The sequence below is a fragment of the Bombina bombina genome, chromosome 2 (assembly GCF_027579735.1).
Source record: "Bombina bombina isolate aBomBom1 chromosome 2, aBomBom1.pri, whole genome shotgun sequence".
NCBI classification, from domain to species: domain Eukaryota; kingdom Metazoa; phylum Chordata; class Amphibia; order Anura; family Bombinatoridae; genus Bombina; species Bombina bombina.
Genome location: NC_069500.1, coordinates 1201794350 through 1201810299, shown reverse-complemented (window position 1 = coordinate 1201810299; position 15950 = coordinate 1201794350). Strand labels below are relative to the sequence as shown.

Sequence of the window (15950 nt, the reverse complement as noted above, 5' to 3'; positions counted from 1 at the left end):
AAATTACTTTCTCCAACGGTGTGTCCGGTCCACGGCGTCATCCTTACTTGTGGGATATTCTCCTCCCCAACAGGAAATGGCAAAGAGCCCAGCAAAGCTGGTCACATGATCCCTCCTAGGCTCCGCCTTCCCCAGTCATTCGACCGACGTAAAGGAGGAATATTTGCATAGGAGAAACCATATGATACCGTGGTGACTGTAGTTAAAGAAAATAAATTATCAGACCTGATTAAAAAACCAGGGCGGGCCGTGGACCGGACACACCGTTGGAGAAAGTAATTTATCAGGTAAACATAAATTCTGTTTTCTCCAACATAGGTGTGTCCGGTCCACGGCGTCATCCTTACTTGTGGGAACCAATACCAAAGCTTTAGGACACGGATGAAGGGAGGGAGCAAATCAGGTCACCTAGATGGAAGGCACCACGGCTTGCAAAACCTTTCTCCCAAAAATAGCCTCAGAAGAAGCAAAAGTATCAAACTTGTAAAATTTAGTAAAAGTGTGCAGTGAAGACCAAGTCGCTGCCTTACATATCTGATCAACAGAAGCCTCGTTCTTGAAGGCCCATGTGGAAGCCACAGCCCTAGTGGAATGAGCTGTGATTCTGTCAGGAGGCTGCCGTCCGGCAGTCTCGTAAGCCAATCTGATGATGCTTTTAATCCAAAAAGAGAGAGAGGTAGAAGTTGCTTTTTGACCTCTCCTTTTACCCGAACAAACAACAAACAAGGAAGATGTTTAAAATCCTTTGTAGCATCTAAATAGAATTTTAGAGCACGAACAACATCCAAATTGTGCAACAGACGTTCCTTCTTTGAAACTGGATTCGGACACAAAGAAGGCACGACTATCTCCTGGTTAATGTTTTTGTTAGAAACAACTTTCGGAAGAAAACCAGGTTTAGTACGTAAAACCACCTTATCTGCATGGAACACCAGATAAGGAGGAGAACACTGCAGAGCAGATAATTCTGAAACTCTTCTAGCAGAAGAAATTGCAACCAAAAACAAAACTTTCCAAGATAATAACTTAATATCAACGGAATGTAAGGGTTCAAACGGAACCCCCTGAAGAACTGAAAGAACTAAATTGAGACTCCAAGGAGGAGTCAAAGATTTGTAAACAGGCTTGATTCTAACCAGAGCCTGAACAAAGGCTTGAACATCTGGCACAGCTGCCAGCTTTTTGTGAAGTAACACAGACAAGGCAGAAATCTGTCCCTTCAAGGAACTTGCAGATAATCCTTTCTCCAAACCTTCTTGAAGAAAGGATAGAATCTTAGGAATTTTTACCTTGTCCCAAGGGAATCCTTTAGATTCACACCAACAGATATATTTTTTCCATATTTTGTGGTAAATTTTTCTAGTTACAGGCTTTCTGGCCTGAACAAGAGTATCAATGACAGAATCTGAGAATCCTCGCTTTGATAAGATCAAGCGTTCAATCTCCAAGCAGTCAGTTGGAGTGAGACCAGATTCGGATGTTCGAACGGACCTTGAACAAGAAGGTCTCGTCTCAAAGGTAGCTTCCATGGTGGAGCCGATGACATATTCACCAGGTCTGCATACCAAGTCCTGCGTGGCCACGCAGGAGCTATCAAGATCACCGATGCCCTCTCCTGCTTGATCCTGGCTACCAGCCTGGGGATGAGAGGAAACGGCGGGAATACATAAGCTAGTTTGAAGGTCCAAGGTGCTACTAGTGCATCTACTAGAGTCGCCTTGGGATCCCTGGATCTGGACCCGTAGCAAGGAACCTTGAAGTTCTGACGAGAGGCCATCAGATCCATGTCTGGAATGCCCCACAGTTGAGTAATTTGGGCAAAGATTTCCGGATGGAGTTCCCACTCCCCCGGATGAAATGTCTGACGACTCAGAAAATCCGCTTCCCAATTTTCCACTCCTGGGATGTGGATTGCAGACAAGTGGCAGGAGTGAGTCTCCGCCCATTGAATGATTTTGGTCACTTCTTCCATCGCCAGGGAACTCCTTGTTCCCCCCTGATGATTGATGTACGCAACAGTTGTCATGTTGTCTGATTGAAACCGTATGAACTTGGCCTTTGCTAGCTGAGGCCAAGCCTTGAGAGCATTGAATATCGCTCTCAGTTCCAGAATATTTATCGGTAGAAGAGATTCTTCCCGAGACCAAAGACCCTGAGCTTTCAGGGGTCCCCAGACCGCGCCCCAGCCCACCAGACTGGCGTCGGTCGTGACAATGACCCACTCTGGTCTGCGGAAGCTCATCCCCTGTGACAGGTTGTCCAGGGACAGCCACCAACGGAGTGAACCTCTGGTCCTCTGATTTACTTGTATCGTCGGAGACAAGTCTGTATAGTCCCCATTCCACTGACTGAGCATGCACAGTTGTAATGGTCTTAGATGAATGCGCGCAAAAGGAACTATGTCCATTGCCGCTACCATCAAACCTATTACTTCCATGCACTGCGCTATGGAAGGAAGAGGAACAGAATGAAGTATTTGACAAGAGTTCAGAAGTTTTGTTTTTCTGGCCTCTGTCAGAAAAATCCTCATTTCTAAGGAGTCTATTATTGTTCCCAAGAAGGGAACCCTTGTTGACGGAGATAGAGAACTCTTTTCTACGTTCACTTTCCATCCGTGAGATCTGAGAAAGGCCAGGACAATGTCCGTGTGAGCCTTTGCTTGAGGAAGGGACGACGCTTGAATCAGAATGTCGTCCAAGTAAGGTACTACTGCAATGCCCCTTGGTCTTAGCACCGCTAGAAGGGACCCTAGTACCTTTGTGAAAATCCTTGGAGCAGTGGCTAATCCGAACGGAAGTGCCACAAACTGGTAATGCTTGTCCAGGAATGCGAACCTTAGGAACCGATGATGTTCCTTGTGGATAGGAATATGTAGATACGCATCCTTTAAATCCACCGTGGTCATGAATTGACCTTCCTGGATGGAAGGAAGAATTGTTCGAATGGTTTCCATTTTGAACGATGGAACCTTGAGAAACTTGTTTAGGATCTTGAGATCTAAGATTGGTCTGAACGTTCCCTCTTTTTTGGGAACTACGAACAGATTGGAGTAGAACCCCATTCCTTGTTCTCCTAATGGAACAGGATGAATCACTCCCATTTTTAACAGGTCTTCTACACAATGTAAGAATGCCTGTCTTTTTATGTGGTCTGAAGACAATTGAGACCTGTGGAACCTCCCCCTTGGGGGAAGCCCCTTGAATTCCAGAAGATAACCTTGGGAGACTATTTCTAGTGCCCAAGGATCCAGAACATCTCTTGCCCAAGCCTGAGCGAAGAGAGAGAGTCTGCCCCCCACCAGATCCGGTCCCGGATCGGGGGCCAACATCTCATGCTGTCTTGGTAGCAGTGGCAGGTTTCTTGGCCTGCTTTCCTTTGTTCCAGCCTTGCATTGGTCTCCAGGCTGGTTTGGCTTGAGAAGTATTACCCTCCTGCTTAGAGGACGTAGCACTTGGGGCTGGTCCGTTTCTGCGAAAGGGACGAAAATTAGGTTTATTTTTGGCCTTGAAAGACCTATCCTGAGGAAGGGCATGGCCCTTGCCCCCAGTGATATCAGAGATAATCTCTTTCAAGTCAGGGCCAAACAGCGTTTTCCCCTTGAAAGGAATGTTAAGCAATTTGTTCTTGGAAGACGCATCCGCTGACCAAGATTTTAACCAAAGCGCTCTGCGCGCCACAATAGCAAACCCAGAATTTTTCGCCGCTAACCTAGCCAATTGCAAAGTGGCGTCTAGGGTGAAAGAATTAGCCAATTTGAGAGCACGAATTCTGTCCATAATCTCCTCATAAGAAGAAGAATTATTATTGATCGCCTTTTCTAGCTCATCGAACCAGAAACACGCGGCTGTAGCGACAGGGACAATGCATGAAATTGGTTGTAGAAGGTAACCTTGCTGAACAAACATCTTTTTAAGCAAACCCTCTAATTTTTTATCCATAGGATCTTTGAAAGCACAACTATCTTCTATGGGTATAGTGGTGCGTTTGTTTAGAGTAGAAACCGCCCCCTCGACCTTGGGGACTGTCTGCCATAAGTCCTTTCTGGGGTCGACCATAGGAAACAATTTTTTAAATATGGGGGGAGGGACGAAAGGTATACCGGGCCTTTCCCATTCTTTATTTACAATGTCCGCCACCCGCTTGGGTATAGGAAAAGCTTCGGGGGGCCCCGGGACCTCTAGGAACTTGTCCATTTTACATAGTTTCTCTGGAATGACCAAAATCTCACAATCATCCAGAGTGGATAACACCTCCTTAAGCAGAGCGCGGAGATGTTCCAACTTAAATTTAAATGTAATCACATCAGGTTCAGCTTGTTGAGAAATTTTCCCTGAATCTGAAATTTCTCCCTCAGACAAAACCTCCCTGGCCCCCTCAGACTGGTGTAGGGGCCCTTCAGAACCAATATCATCAGCGTCCTCATGCTCTTCAGTATTTTCTAAAACAGAGCAGTCGCGCTTTCGCTGATAAGTGGGCATTTTGGCTAAAATGTTTTTGATAGAATTATCCATTACAGCCGTTAATTGTTGCATAGTAAGGAGTATTGGCGCGCTAGATGTACTAGGGGCCTCCTGTGTGGGCAAGACTGGTGTAGACGAAGGAGGGGATGATGCAGTACCATGCTTACTCCCCTCACTTGAGGAATCATCTTGGGCATCATTTTCTCTAAATTTTGTGTCACATAAATCACATCTATTTAAATGAGAAGGAACCTTGGCTTCCCCACATACAGAACACAGTCTATCTGGTAGTTCAGACATGTTAAACAGGCATAAACTTGATAACAAAGTACAAAAAACGTTTTAAAATAAACCGTTACTGTCACTTTAAATTTTAAACTGAACACACTTTATTACTGCAATTGCGAAAAAGTATGAAGGAATTGTTCAAAATTCACCAAAATTTCACCACAGTGTCTTAAAGCCTTAAAAGTATTGCACACCAAATTTGGAAGCTTTAACCCTTAAAATAACGGAACCGGAGCCGTTTTTATATTTAACCCCTTTACAGTCCCTGGTATCTGCTTTGCTGAGACCCAACCAAGCCCAAAGGGGAATACGATACCAAATGACGCCTTCAGAAAGTCTTTTCTATGTATCAGAGCTCCTCACACATGCATCTGCATGTCATGCTTCTCAAAAACAAGTGCGCAATACAGGCGCGAAAATGAGACTCTGCCTATGATTAGGGAAAGCCCCTAGAGAATAAGGTGTCCAATACAGTGCCTGCCGGTTATTTTACAAAATTCCCAAGATTAAAATAATTCCTCAAGGCTATGGAGTATAAAATATGTTTATATATAAATCGATTTAGCCCAGAAAATGTCTACAGTCTTAAAAAGCCCTTGTGAAGCCCTTTTTTTCTGTGTAATAAAAATGGCTTACCGGATCCCATAGGGAAAATGACAGCTTCCAGCATTACATCGTCTTGTTAGAATGTGTCATACCTCAAGCAGCAAAAGTCTGCTCACTGTTCCCCCAACTGAAGTTAATTCCTCTCAACAGTCCTGTGTGGAAACAGCCATCGATTTTAGTAACGGTTGCTAAAATCATTTTCCTCTTACAAACAGAAATCTTCATCTCTTTTCTGTTTCAGAGTAAATAGTACATACCAGCACTATTTTAAAATAACAAACTCTTGATTGAATAATAAAAACTACAGTTAAACACTAAAAAACTCTAAGCCATCTCCGTGGAGATGTTGCCTGTACAACGGCAAAGAGAATGACTGGGGAAGGCGGAGCCTAGGAGGGATCATGTGACCAGCTTTGCTGGGCTCTTTGCCATTTCCTGTTGGGGAGGAGAATATCCCACAAGTAAGGATGACGCCGTGGACCGGACACACCTATGTTGGAGAAACTGGAGTTTTCAGTAAAGCTAGTGATAGTATGGGTAAAAGCAGATATTGCAAATGCAAAAATAAAAAAAGGTATAGGAGCTATTTGTAAACATTTAAATTACACCCCAGCAGGTAAAATGTTTTAAAAGCGTGGGGGAGGGAATTGTCACAGTACACTGTCACTTTATTAACATGACTTCCCTTCAAAGCTTAAGGGGTTCTGACCCAAAAACACAACACCAAAACAATCTGTATTCTTACCAGGCAGGTTGGCTTTATTTTCCACTTTCTTTGTCAAAGGCAATGACCCAGATGGTTTGGCAACAGCTTTATTCAAAGGAGAGATCTTCTTCGCACTTGTAACTAAAAAAAAGAAGTTTAAAGCAATTAGTTTTATCCAGATCTATAGACAATATCGCTTTTTTTTTTATCTACAAGTTTCACAATCTGCTTGTGCACATTACCTTTTAATTTTATGCCACTTCTCCCAGATCTCTTACCTAGATGTCAATACAATTTTCTCACTAAAGAAATAACCTGGAATAACCAGCTGTTTTCTAACTAGAACAGGCACAAACAATTAAGGTCACATATACTTATGTAAGTTTATTTAAGTAATTGAGGAGCCTCTGTACTAAATTTAATATATTTATAGGTACTATGTTTGTATTTACAGTGCAAACTATCAAATTTATTAGAACATCAAATTTAAAATTATACTTTAATGATTCCACAGTATTTAGTTTAAAGTGTTTGCTTACCTGTATTAGAGTTGCTTCATTATCCTAGTATCCTTTGTTGAAAATCATACTAAGGAAGGTTTAGCAATGCACTACTGGTGCAATATATGCCTTGAAATATGTATGTATGTATGAAGCCTGTAACCCAGTTGTGCACTGCTGACTGTTCAAGCCCTTTGCACGGAAAAACAGTTACATGTAAGCTATAGTGTAATGATGAAATGTAATCATTTTCTTTTTCCACTTTTAGGTCCCTTTAATTCCTATTATGCGATTAGCTGACAGCCTAATGAACGATAATGTTTTGAAAGGTGTGAGGAAATACAAAAACTAAATTTATGCTTACCTGATAAATTTCTCTCTTTCCGGATATGGTGAGTCCATAGGATCATCAATTACTGTTGGGAATATCACTCCTAGCCAGCAAGAGGAGGCAAAGAGCACCACAGCAAAGCTGTTAAGTATCAATCCCCTTCCCACAATTCCCAGTCATTCGACTGAAGGAAAATGGAGAAAACAAAAACACCACAAGGTGTAAAGGTGCCTGAGGATTATAAAAAAAAAAAAAAAAAAAAAAAAAAAAACTGTCCCAGAAAAATAAGGGCAGGGCCGTGGACTCACCATATCCTGAAAGAAATGTATCAGGTAAGCATACATTTTGTTTTGTTTCCTAAGGTATGGTGAGTCCACGGGATCATCAATTACTGTTGGGAATCAATACCCAAAGCCAGAGGACACAGATGATTAGGGAGGGACAAGACAGGTAACCTAAACAGAAGGCACCACCGATTGAAGAACCTCCTAAAAGAAGCCAAAAGTATAACATTTATAAAATTTGGAAAAAATAAGCAAATAGGACCAAGTTGCAGCCTTGCAAATCTGCTTAATTTTTGAAAGCCCAAGAAGAAACAGCCTAAGTAGAATGAGCTGTGATTCTCTCAGGAGGCTTCTGTCCAGCGGTCTCATACGCCAAACAAATTATACTTCTCAACCAGAGAGAAAGGGAAGTAGCTGTAGCTTTCTGACCCTTGCATTTCCCTGAAAAACAAACTAACAATGCAGAAGACTAGTGAAAGTCCTTAGTCGCCTGCAAAACATAATTTATGTAAGAACTTACCTGATAAATTCATTTCTTTCATATTAGCAAGAGTCCATGAGCTAGTGACGTATGGGATATACATTCCTACCAGGAGGGGCAAAGTTTCCCAAACCTCAAAATGCCTATAAATACACCCCTCACCACACCCACAATTCAGTTTAACGAATAGCCAAGAAGTGGGGTGATAAGAAAAAAGTGCGAAAGCATATAAAATAAGGAATTGGAATAATTGTGCTTTATACAAAAATCATAACCACCACAAAAAAGGGTGGGCCTCATGGACTCTTGCTAATATGAAAGAAATGAATTTATCAGGTAAGTTCTTACATAAATTATGTTTTCTTTCATGTAATTAGCAAGAGTCCATGAGCTAGTGACGTATGGGATAAAGATTACCCAAGATGTGGATCTTTCCACACAAGAGTCACTAGAGAGGGAGGGATAAAATAAAGACAGCCAATTCCTGCTGAAAATAATCCACACCCAAAATAAAGTTTAATGAAAAACATAAGCAGAAGATTCAAACTGAAACCGCTGCCTGAAGTACTTTTCTACCAAAAACTGCTTCAGAAGAAAAAAATACATCAAAATGGTAGAATTTAGTAAAAGTATGCAAAGAGGACCAAGTTGCTGCTTTGCAAATCTGATCAATCGAAGCTTCATTCCTAAACGCCCAGGAAGTAGAAACTGACCTAGTAGAATGAGCTGTAATCCTTTGAGGCGGAGTTTTACCCGACTCAACATAGGCAAGATGAATTAAAGATTTCAACCAAGATGCCAACCAAGATGCCAAAGAAATGGCAGAAGCTTTCTGGCCTTTTCTAGAACCGGAAAAGATAACAAATAAACTAGAAGTCTTTCGGAAAGACTTAGTAGCTTCAACATAATATTTCAAAGCTCTAACAACATCCAAAGAATGTAACGATTTCTCCTTAGAATTCTTAGGATTAGGACAGAATGAAGGAACCACAATTTCTCTACTAATGTTGTTGGAATTCACAACTTTAGGTAAAAATTCAAAAGAAGTTCGCAACACTGCCTTATCCTGATGAAAAATCAGAAAAGGAGACTCACAAGAAAGAGCAGATAATTCAGAAACTCTTCTGGCAGAAGAGATGGCCAAAAGGAACAAAACTTTCCAAGAAAGTAATTTAATGTCCAATGAATGCATAGGTTCAAACGGAGGAGCTTGAAGAGCCCCTAGAACCAAATTCAAACTCCAAGGAGGAGAAATTGACTTAATGACAGGTTTTATACGAACCAAAGCTTGTACAAAACAATGAATATCAGGAAGATTAGCAATCTTTCTGTGAAAAAGAACAGAAAGAGCAGAGATTTGTCCTTTCAAGGAACTTGCGGACAAACCTTTATCTAAACCATCCTGAAGAAACTAAAATTCTTGGAATTCTAAAAGAATGCCAAGAAAAATGATGAGAAAGACACCAAGAAATATAAGTCTTCCAGACTCTATAATATATCTCTCTGGATACAGATTTACGAGCCTGTAACATAGTATTAATCACAGAGTCAGAGAAACCTCTTTGACTAAGAATCAAGCGTTCAATCTCCATACCTTTAAATTTAAGGATTTGAGATCCTGATGGAAAAAAAGGACCTTGCGACAGAAGGTCTGGTCGTAGCGGAAGAGTCCACGGATGGCAAGAGGCCATCCGGACAAGATCCGCATACCAAAACCTGTGAGGCCATGCCGGAGCTACCAGCAGAACAAACGAGCATTCCTTCAGAATCTTGGAGATTACTCTTGGAAGAAGAACTAGAGGCGGAAAGATATAGGCAGGATGATACTTCCAAGGAAGTGATAATGCATCCACTGCTTCCGCTTGAGGATCCCTGGATCTGGACAGATACCTGGGAAGTTTCTTGTTTAGATGAGAGACCATCAGATCTATTTCTGGAAGTCCCCACATTTGAACAATCTGAAGAAATACCTCTGGGTGAAGAGACCATTCGCCCGGATGTAACGTTTGGCGACTGAGATAATCCGCTTCCCAATTGTCTATACCTGGGATATGAACCGCAGAGATTAGACAGGAGCTGGATTCCGCCCAAACCAGAATTCGAGATACTTCTTTCATAGGCAGAGGACTGTGAGTCCCTCCTTGATGATTGATGTATGCCACAGTTGTGACATTGTCTGTCTGAAAACAAATGAACGATTCTCTCTTCAGAAGAGGCCAAGACTGAAGAGCTCTGAAAATTGCACGGAGTTCCAAAATATTGATCGGTAATCTCACCTCCTGAGATTCCCAAACTCCTTGTGCCGTCAGAGATCCCCACACAGCTCCCCAACCTGTGAGACTTGCATCTGTTGAAATTACAGTCCAGGTTGGAAGCACAAAAGAAGCCCCCTGAATTAAACGATGGTGATCTGTCCACCACGTTAGAGAGAGTGTCGTACAATCGGTTTTAAAGATATTAATTGAGATATCTTTGTGTAATCCCTGCACCATTGATTCAGCATACAGAGCTGAAGAGGTCGCATGTGAAAACGAGCAAAGGGGATCGCGTCCGATGCAGCAGTCATAAGACCTAGAATTTCCATGCATAAGGCTACCGAAGGGAATGATTGTGACTGAAGGTTTCGACAAGCTGAAATCAATTTTAGACGTCTCTTGTCTGTTAAAGACAGAGTCATGGACACTGAATCTATCTGGAAAACCAGAAAAGTTACCCTTGTCTGAGGAATCAATGAACTTTTTGGTAAATTGATCCTCCAACCATGATCTTGAAGAAACAACACAAGTCGATTCGTATGAGATTCTGCTAAATGTAAAGACTGAGCAAGTACCAAGATATCGTCCAAATAAGGAAATACCACAATACCCTGTTCTCTGATTACAGACAGAAGGGCACCGAGAACTTTTGTAAAAATTCTTGGAGCTGTAGCTAGGCCAAAACGGCAGAGCCACAAACTGGTAATGCTTGTCCAGAAAAGAGAATCTCAGGAACTGATAATGATCTGGATGAATCGGAATATGCAGATAAGCATCCTGTAAATCTATTGTGGACATATAATGCCCTTGCTGAACAAAAGGCAAGATAGTCCTTACAGTTACCATTTTGAAAGTTGGTATCCTTACATAACGATTCAATATTTTTAGATCCAGAACTGGTCTGAAGGAATTCTCCTTCTTTGGTACAATGAAGAGATTTGAATAAAACCCCATCCCCTGTTCCAGAACTGGAACTGGCATAATTACTCCAGCCAACTCTAGATCTGAAACACAATTCAGAAATGCTTGAGCTTTCACTGGATTTACTGGGACACGGGAAAGAAAAAATCTCTTTGCAGGAGGTCTCATCTTGAAACCAATTATGTACCCTTCTGAAACAATGTTCTGAATCCAAAGATTGTGAACAGAATTGATCCAAATTTCTTTGAAAAAACGTAACCTGCCCCCTACCAGCTGAGCTGGAATGAGGGCCGCACCTTCATGTGGACTTAGAAGCAGGCTTTGCCTTTCTAGAAGGCTTGGATTTATTCCAGACTGGAGATGGTTTCCAAACTGAAACTGCTCCTGAGGATGAAGGATCAGGCTTTTGTTCTTTGTTGAAACGAAAGGAACGAAAACGATTATTAGCCCTGTTTTTACCCTTAGATTTTTTATCCTGTGGTAAAAAAGTTCCTTTCCCACCAGTAACAGTTGAGATAATGGAATCCAACTGAGAACCAAATAATTTGTTACCCTGGAAAGAAATGGAAAGTAGAGTTGATTTAGAAGCCATATCAGCATTCCAAGTTTTAAGCCATAAAGCTCTTCTAGCTAAAATAGCTAGAGACATAAACCTGACATCAACTCTGATATCAAAAATGGCATCACAGATAAAATTATTAGCATGCTGAAGAAGAATAATAATATTATGAGAATCATGATCTGTTACTTGTTGCGCTAAAGTCTCCAACCAAAAAGTTGAAGCTGCAGCAACATCAGCCAAAGATATAGCAGGTCTAAGAAGATTACCTGAACACAGATAAGCTTTTCTTAGAAAGGATTCAATTTTCCTATCTAAAGGATCTTTAAACGAAGTACCATCTGACGTAGGAATAGTAGTACGTTTAGCAAGGGTAGAAATAGCCCCATCAACTTTAGGGATTTTGTCCCAAAATTCTAATCTGTCAGACGGCACAGGATATAATTGCTTAAAACGTTTAGAAGGAGTAAATGAATTACCCAATTTATCCCATTCTCTGGAAATTACTTCAGAAATAGCATTAGGAACAGGAAAAACTTCTGGAATAACCACAGGAGATTTAAACACCTTATCTAAACGTTTAGAATTAGTATCAAGAGGACCAGAATCCTCTATTTCTAAAGCAATTAGTACTTCTTTAAGTAAAGAACGAATAAATTCCATTTTAAATAAATATGAAGATTTATCAGCATCAATCTCTGAGACAGAATCCTCTGAACCAGAAGAGTCATCAGAATCAGAATGATGATGTTCATTTAAAAATTCATCTGTAGAGAGAGAAGTTTTAAAAGATTTTTTATGTTTACTAGAAGGAGAAATAACAGACATAGCCTTCTTGATGGATTCAGAAACAAAATCTCTTATGTTATCAGGAACATTCTGCACCTTAGATGTTGAGGGAACTGCAACAGGCAATGGTACATTACTAAAGGAAATATTATCTGCTTTAACAAGTTTGTCATGACAATTAATACAAACAGCCGGAGGAATAGCTACCAAAAGTTTAAAGCAGATACACTTAGCTTTGGTAGTTCCAGCACTAGACAGCGATTTTCCTGAAGTATCTTCTGACTCAGATGCAACGTGAGACATCTTGCAATATGTAAGAGAAAAAACAACATATAAAGCAAAATTGATCAAATTCCTTAAATGACAGTTTCAGGGATGGGAAAAAATGCCAATAAACAAGCTTCTAGTAACCAGAAGCAAAGAAAAAATCAGACTGAAATAATGTGGAGACAAAAGCGACGCCCATATTTTTTGACGCCACATCCGGAACGCCGACATTTTTGGCGCAAAAGGACGTCAAAAAATGACGCAACTTCCGGCGACACGTATGACGCCGGAAACAGAAAAGATTTTTTTGCGCCAAAAAAGTCCGCGCCAAGAATGACGCAATAAAATGAAGCATTTTCAGCCCCCTCGAGCCTAACAGCCCACAGGGAAAAAAAGTCAAATTTTTAAGGTAAGAAAAAATGATTGATTCAAACGCATTATCCCAAATATGAAACTGACTGTCTGAAAATAAGGAATGTTGAACATTCTGAGTCAAGGCAAATAAATGTTTGAATACATATATTTAGAACTTTATAAATAAAGTGCCCAACCATAGCTTAGAGTGTCACAGAAAATAAGATTTACTTACCCCAGGACACTCATCTACACGTTTGTAGAAAGCCAAACCAGTACTGAAACGAAAATCAGCAGAGGTAATGGTATATAAATAAGAGTATATCGTCGATCTGAAAAGGGAGGTAAGAGATGAATCTCTACAACCGATAACAGAGAACCTATGAAATAGACCCCGTAGAAGGAGATCACTGCATTCAAATAGGCAATACTCTCCTCACATCCCTCTGACATTCACTGCACGCTGAGAGGAAAACCGGGCTCCAACTTGCTGCGGAGCGCATATCAACGTAGAATCTAGCACAAACTTACTTCACCACCTCCATAGGAGGCAAAGTTTGTAAAACAGAATTGTGGGTGTGGTGAGGGGTGTATTTATAGGCATTTTGAGGTTTGGGAAACTTTGCCCCTCCTGGTAGGAATGTATATCCCATACGTCACTAGCTCATGGACTCTTGCTAATTACATGAAAGAAATAGAATTTAAGAGCCCGCACAACATCTAGGTTGTGCAACAAACGTTCCTTATGAGAAGGACTAGGACAGAGAGAAGGCATTCTCAGACACTAAAACTTCACCTCCTCCTTGCGCTGAAGACAAAGAGAATGACTGGGGATTGTGGGAAGGGGAGTGATACTTAACAGCTTTGCTCTTTGCCTCCTCCTGCTGGCCAGGAGTGATATTCCCAACAGTAAGTGATGATCCTGTGGATTTACCATATCTAAGTAAAGAAATGATCTACTTATTCTATGAATTAAATTGAGTTTTTGACCTGAAATGGTTTATGAATTACATACAATTATAGTACAAAACAGAAAGTCTTGTAAAGAGGTTTAAAAACAGATGCATCATTCTGTGGGCAAAAAAAAAAAAAAAAATGTTCCTAGCTGTAGTTTTCTTGGTTCATCCTTTACCAACTTTCACCAAAAAGATTCCTTAAGAGTGGATAGGCAAACTTCTCTAACTTCAAACCAAATGCAACCATGCAATCCCATGCACAAGGAATCCACATTGGCTTGAGATCCCATCCTCTTGAACAGTCTGATATCTTTGAAAAAAATGCTCTGACCAAACCTATATCCCAAATAACGCTCCCATAAAAGTAGCCCAGTTTGATAACACTAAAGAGCTTCTGATTAATCTACCGTCTAAAAATGTAAAGCCTATTAAAGGGACACTGAACCCAAATTTTTTCTTTCATGATTCAGATAGAGCATGCAATTTTAAGCCACTTTCTAATTTATTCCTATTATCAATTTTTCTTCGTTCTCATGCTATCTATATTTTAAAAAGAAGCTTTTTTATTCAGAACTCTGGACAGCACTTTTTTATTGGTGGATGAGTTTATCCACCAATCAGCAAGAACGCAGGTTGATCACCAAAAATGGACCGGCATCTAAACTTACTTTCTTGCATTTCAAATAAAGATACCAAGAGAATGAAGCATATTTGATAATCGGAGTAAATTAGAAAGTTACTTAAAATGTCTTGCTCCATCTGAATCATGAAAGAAAAAAATTTGGCTACAGTGTCCCTTTAATTACTTGGGTTGTGTTAAAAAAAGTGACCCGCTCCTCTTATGTGGTTTTGAGAAGAAATTTATACAGATAGGGAGTGAACAAAAAAATGTGCATACTGAAAGGAGAGCCACATTCATCACTACGTATTACTCATTTAAAAAAAGTATTTTCCTTTTTTGTCCTCCTTACAGACCGATCGGTCAAAGCGCATAAACACAACAGCCTTTAGTGCTCACAGGACGATGAGAGCTGTGGGGCTGAAGCATATGCAGAAGGGAGTGCAACCAATTGTAATCGTATAAAAATTATTTAAATGGGTATAGCTAACACAAAACAAACAGATTTAAAAAAACAAATTATACTTACCTGATAATTTAATTTTCTTCTGAAGGGAAGAGTCCACAGCTGCATTCATTACTTTTGGAAATTAAGAACCTGGCCACCAGGAGGAGGAAAAGACACCCCAGCCAAAGGATTAAATACATCCCCCAGTCATTCTGCCAAGGGAACAAGGAACAGTAGGAGAAATATCAGGGTGAAAAAGATGCCAGAAGAACAAAAATTACAGCCGCCTCAAAAAAAAAACAAATTAAAAAAAAAAAAAAAACACGTGCGGGAGCTGTGGACTCTTCCCTTCAGAAGAAAATGAAATTATCAGGTAAGCATAATTTATGTTTTTCTTCTTAAAAGGGAAGAGTCCACAGCTGCATTCATTACTTTTGGGAAAAATACTCAAAAGCTAGAGGACACTGAATTACTCAACACCCCAATATTTTAAGTACAGGCGACACAGGAGAAAAACTCGGCCCAGGTAATTGCACATTAGTTACACCACCGGTAAGCCGAACCAGAGACCACTCAGACCTAGAATCCGTCAGGTCCAACCACCCCCCGAGGCGTCTGCCCCACGGGACACAGCTGCCAAGAATGTACCCGGCCAACATAAGGACTGCATCAGCCACCCAAAAGGGAACCAGAAACCAGGAAAATCCAAAGAAACTTTTCCCAATCAATGGCTAGAACAACCCATGGATGTCCTACAAGGCAACGCTCAGGGAGACAACTTCCTAGATCATACGACCCAAAAAGAAAAAAAGGACCATACACAGGGAACAGGTCCCCAAAAGGACTTGAGGAACCCCTCACATCCCCAATTCCATACCATACCATAAGGTACTCTAGGAAACTTAGGAGTCCCCCGATGCCCCATAACATATCTAGATCCGAGGCTAGATAGACAGACAGCGGAAACAGGATAAATATCCCAGCAGCTAGAATAGAGCTCTCCAAGAGAACTCAAACCACCCGAACAGGAACTCACAGCCCAGCCTACCAAGGAAGGCTGAATCTATTGTCAACGCAAACCACGAAAGGCGTGTCAAGCTTGTTAGCATCCAGACAAAAGCACTGA

At 40.9% G+C, this 15950-nt stretch overlaps 1 protein-coding gene across 5 annotated transcripts in view; it reads right to left on the bottom strand.

The window, feature by feature from the left end:
* Positions 1–15950, bottom strand: part of MTUS1 (microtubule associated scaffold protein 1) — a 938324-nt gene that overhangs the window by 455267 nt on the left and 467107 nt on the right. For all 5 annotated transcript variants that reach the window (XM_053703914.1, XM_053703911.1, XM_053703915.1 and 2 more), the window contains one exon: positions 6100–6201. In XM_053703914.1, coding sequence (XP_053559889.1) covers positions 6100–6201 — 102 coding nt within the window. The remainder of the gene's footprint in view (positions 1–6099; positions 6202–15950) is intronic.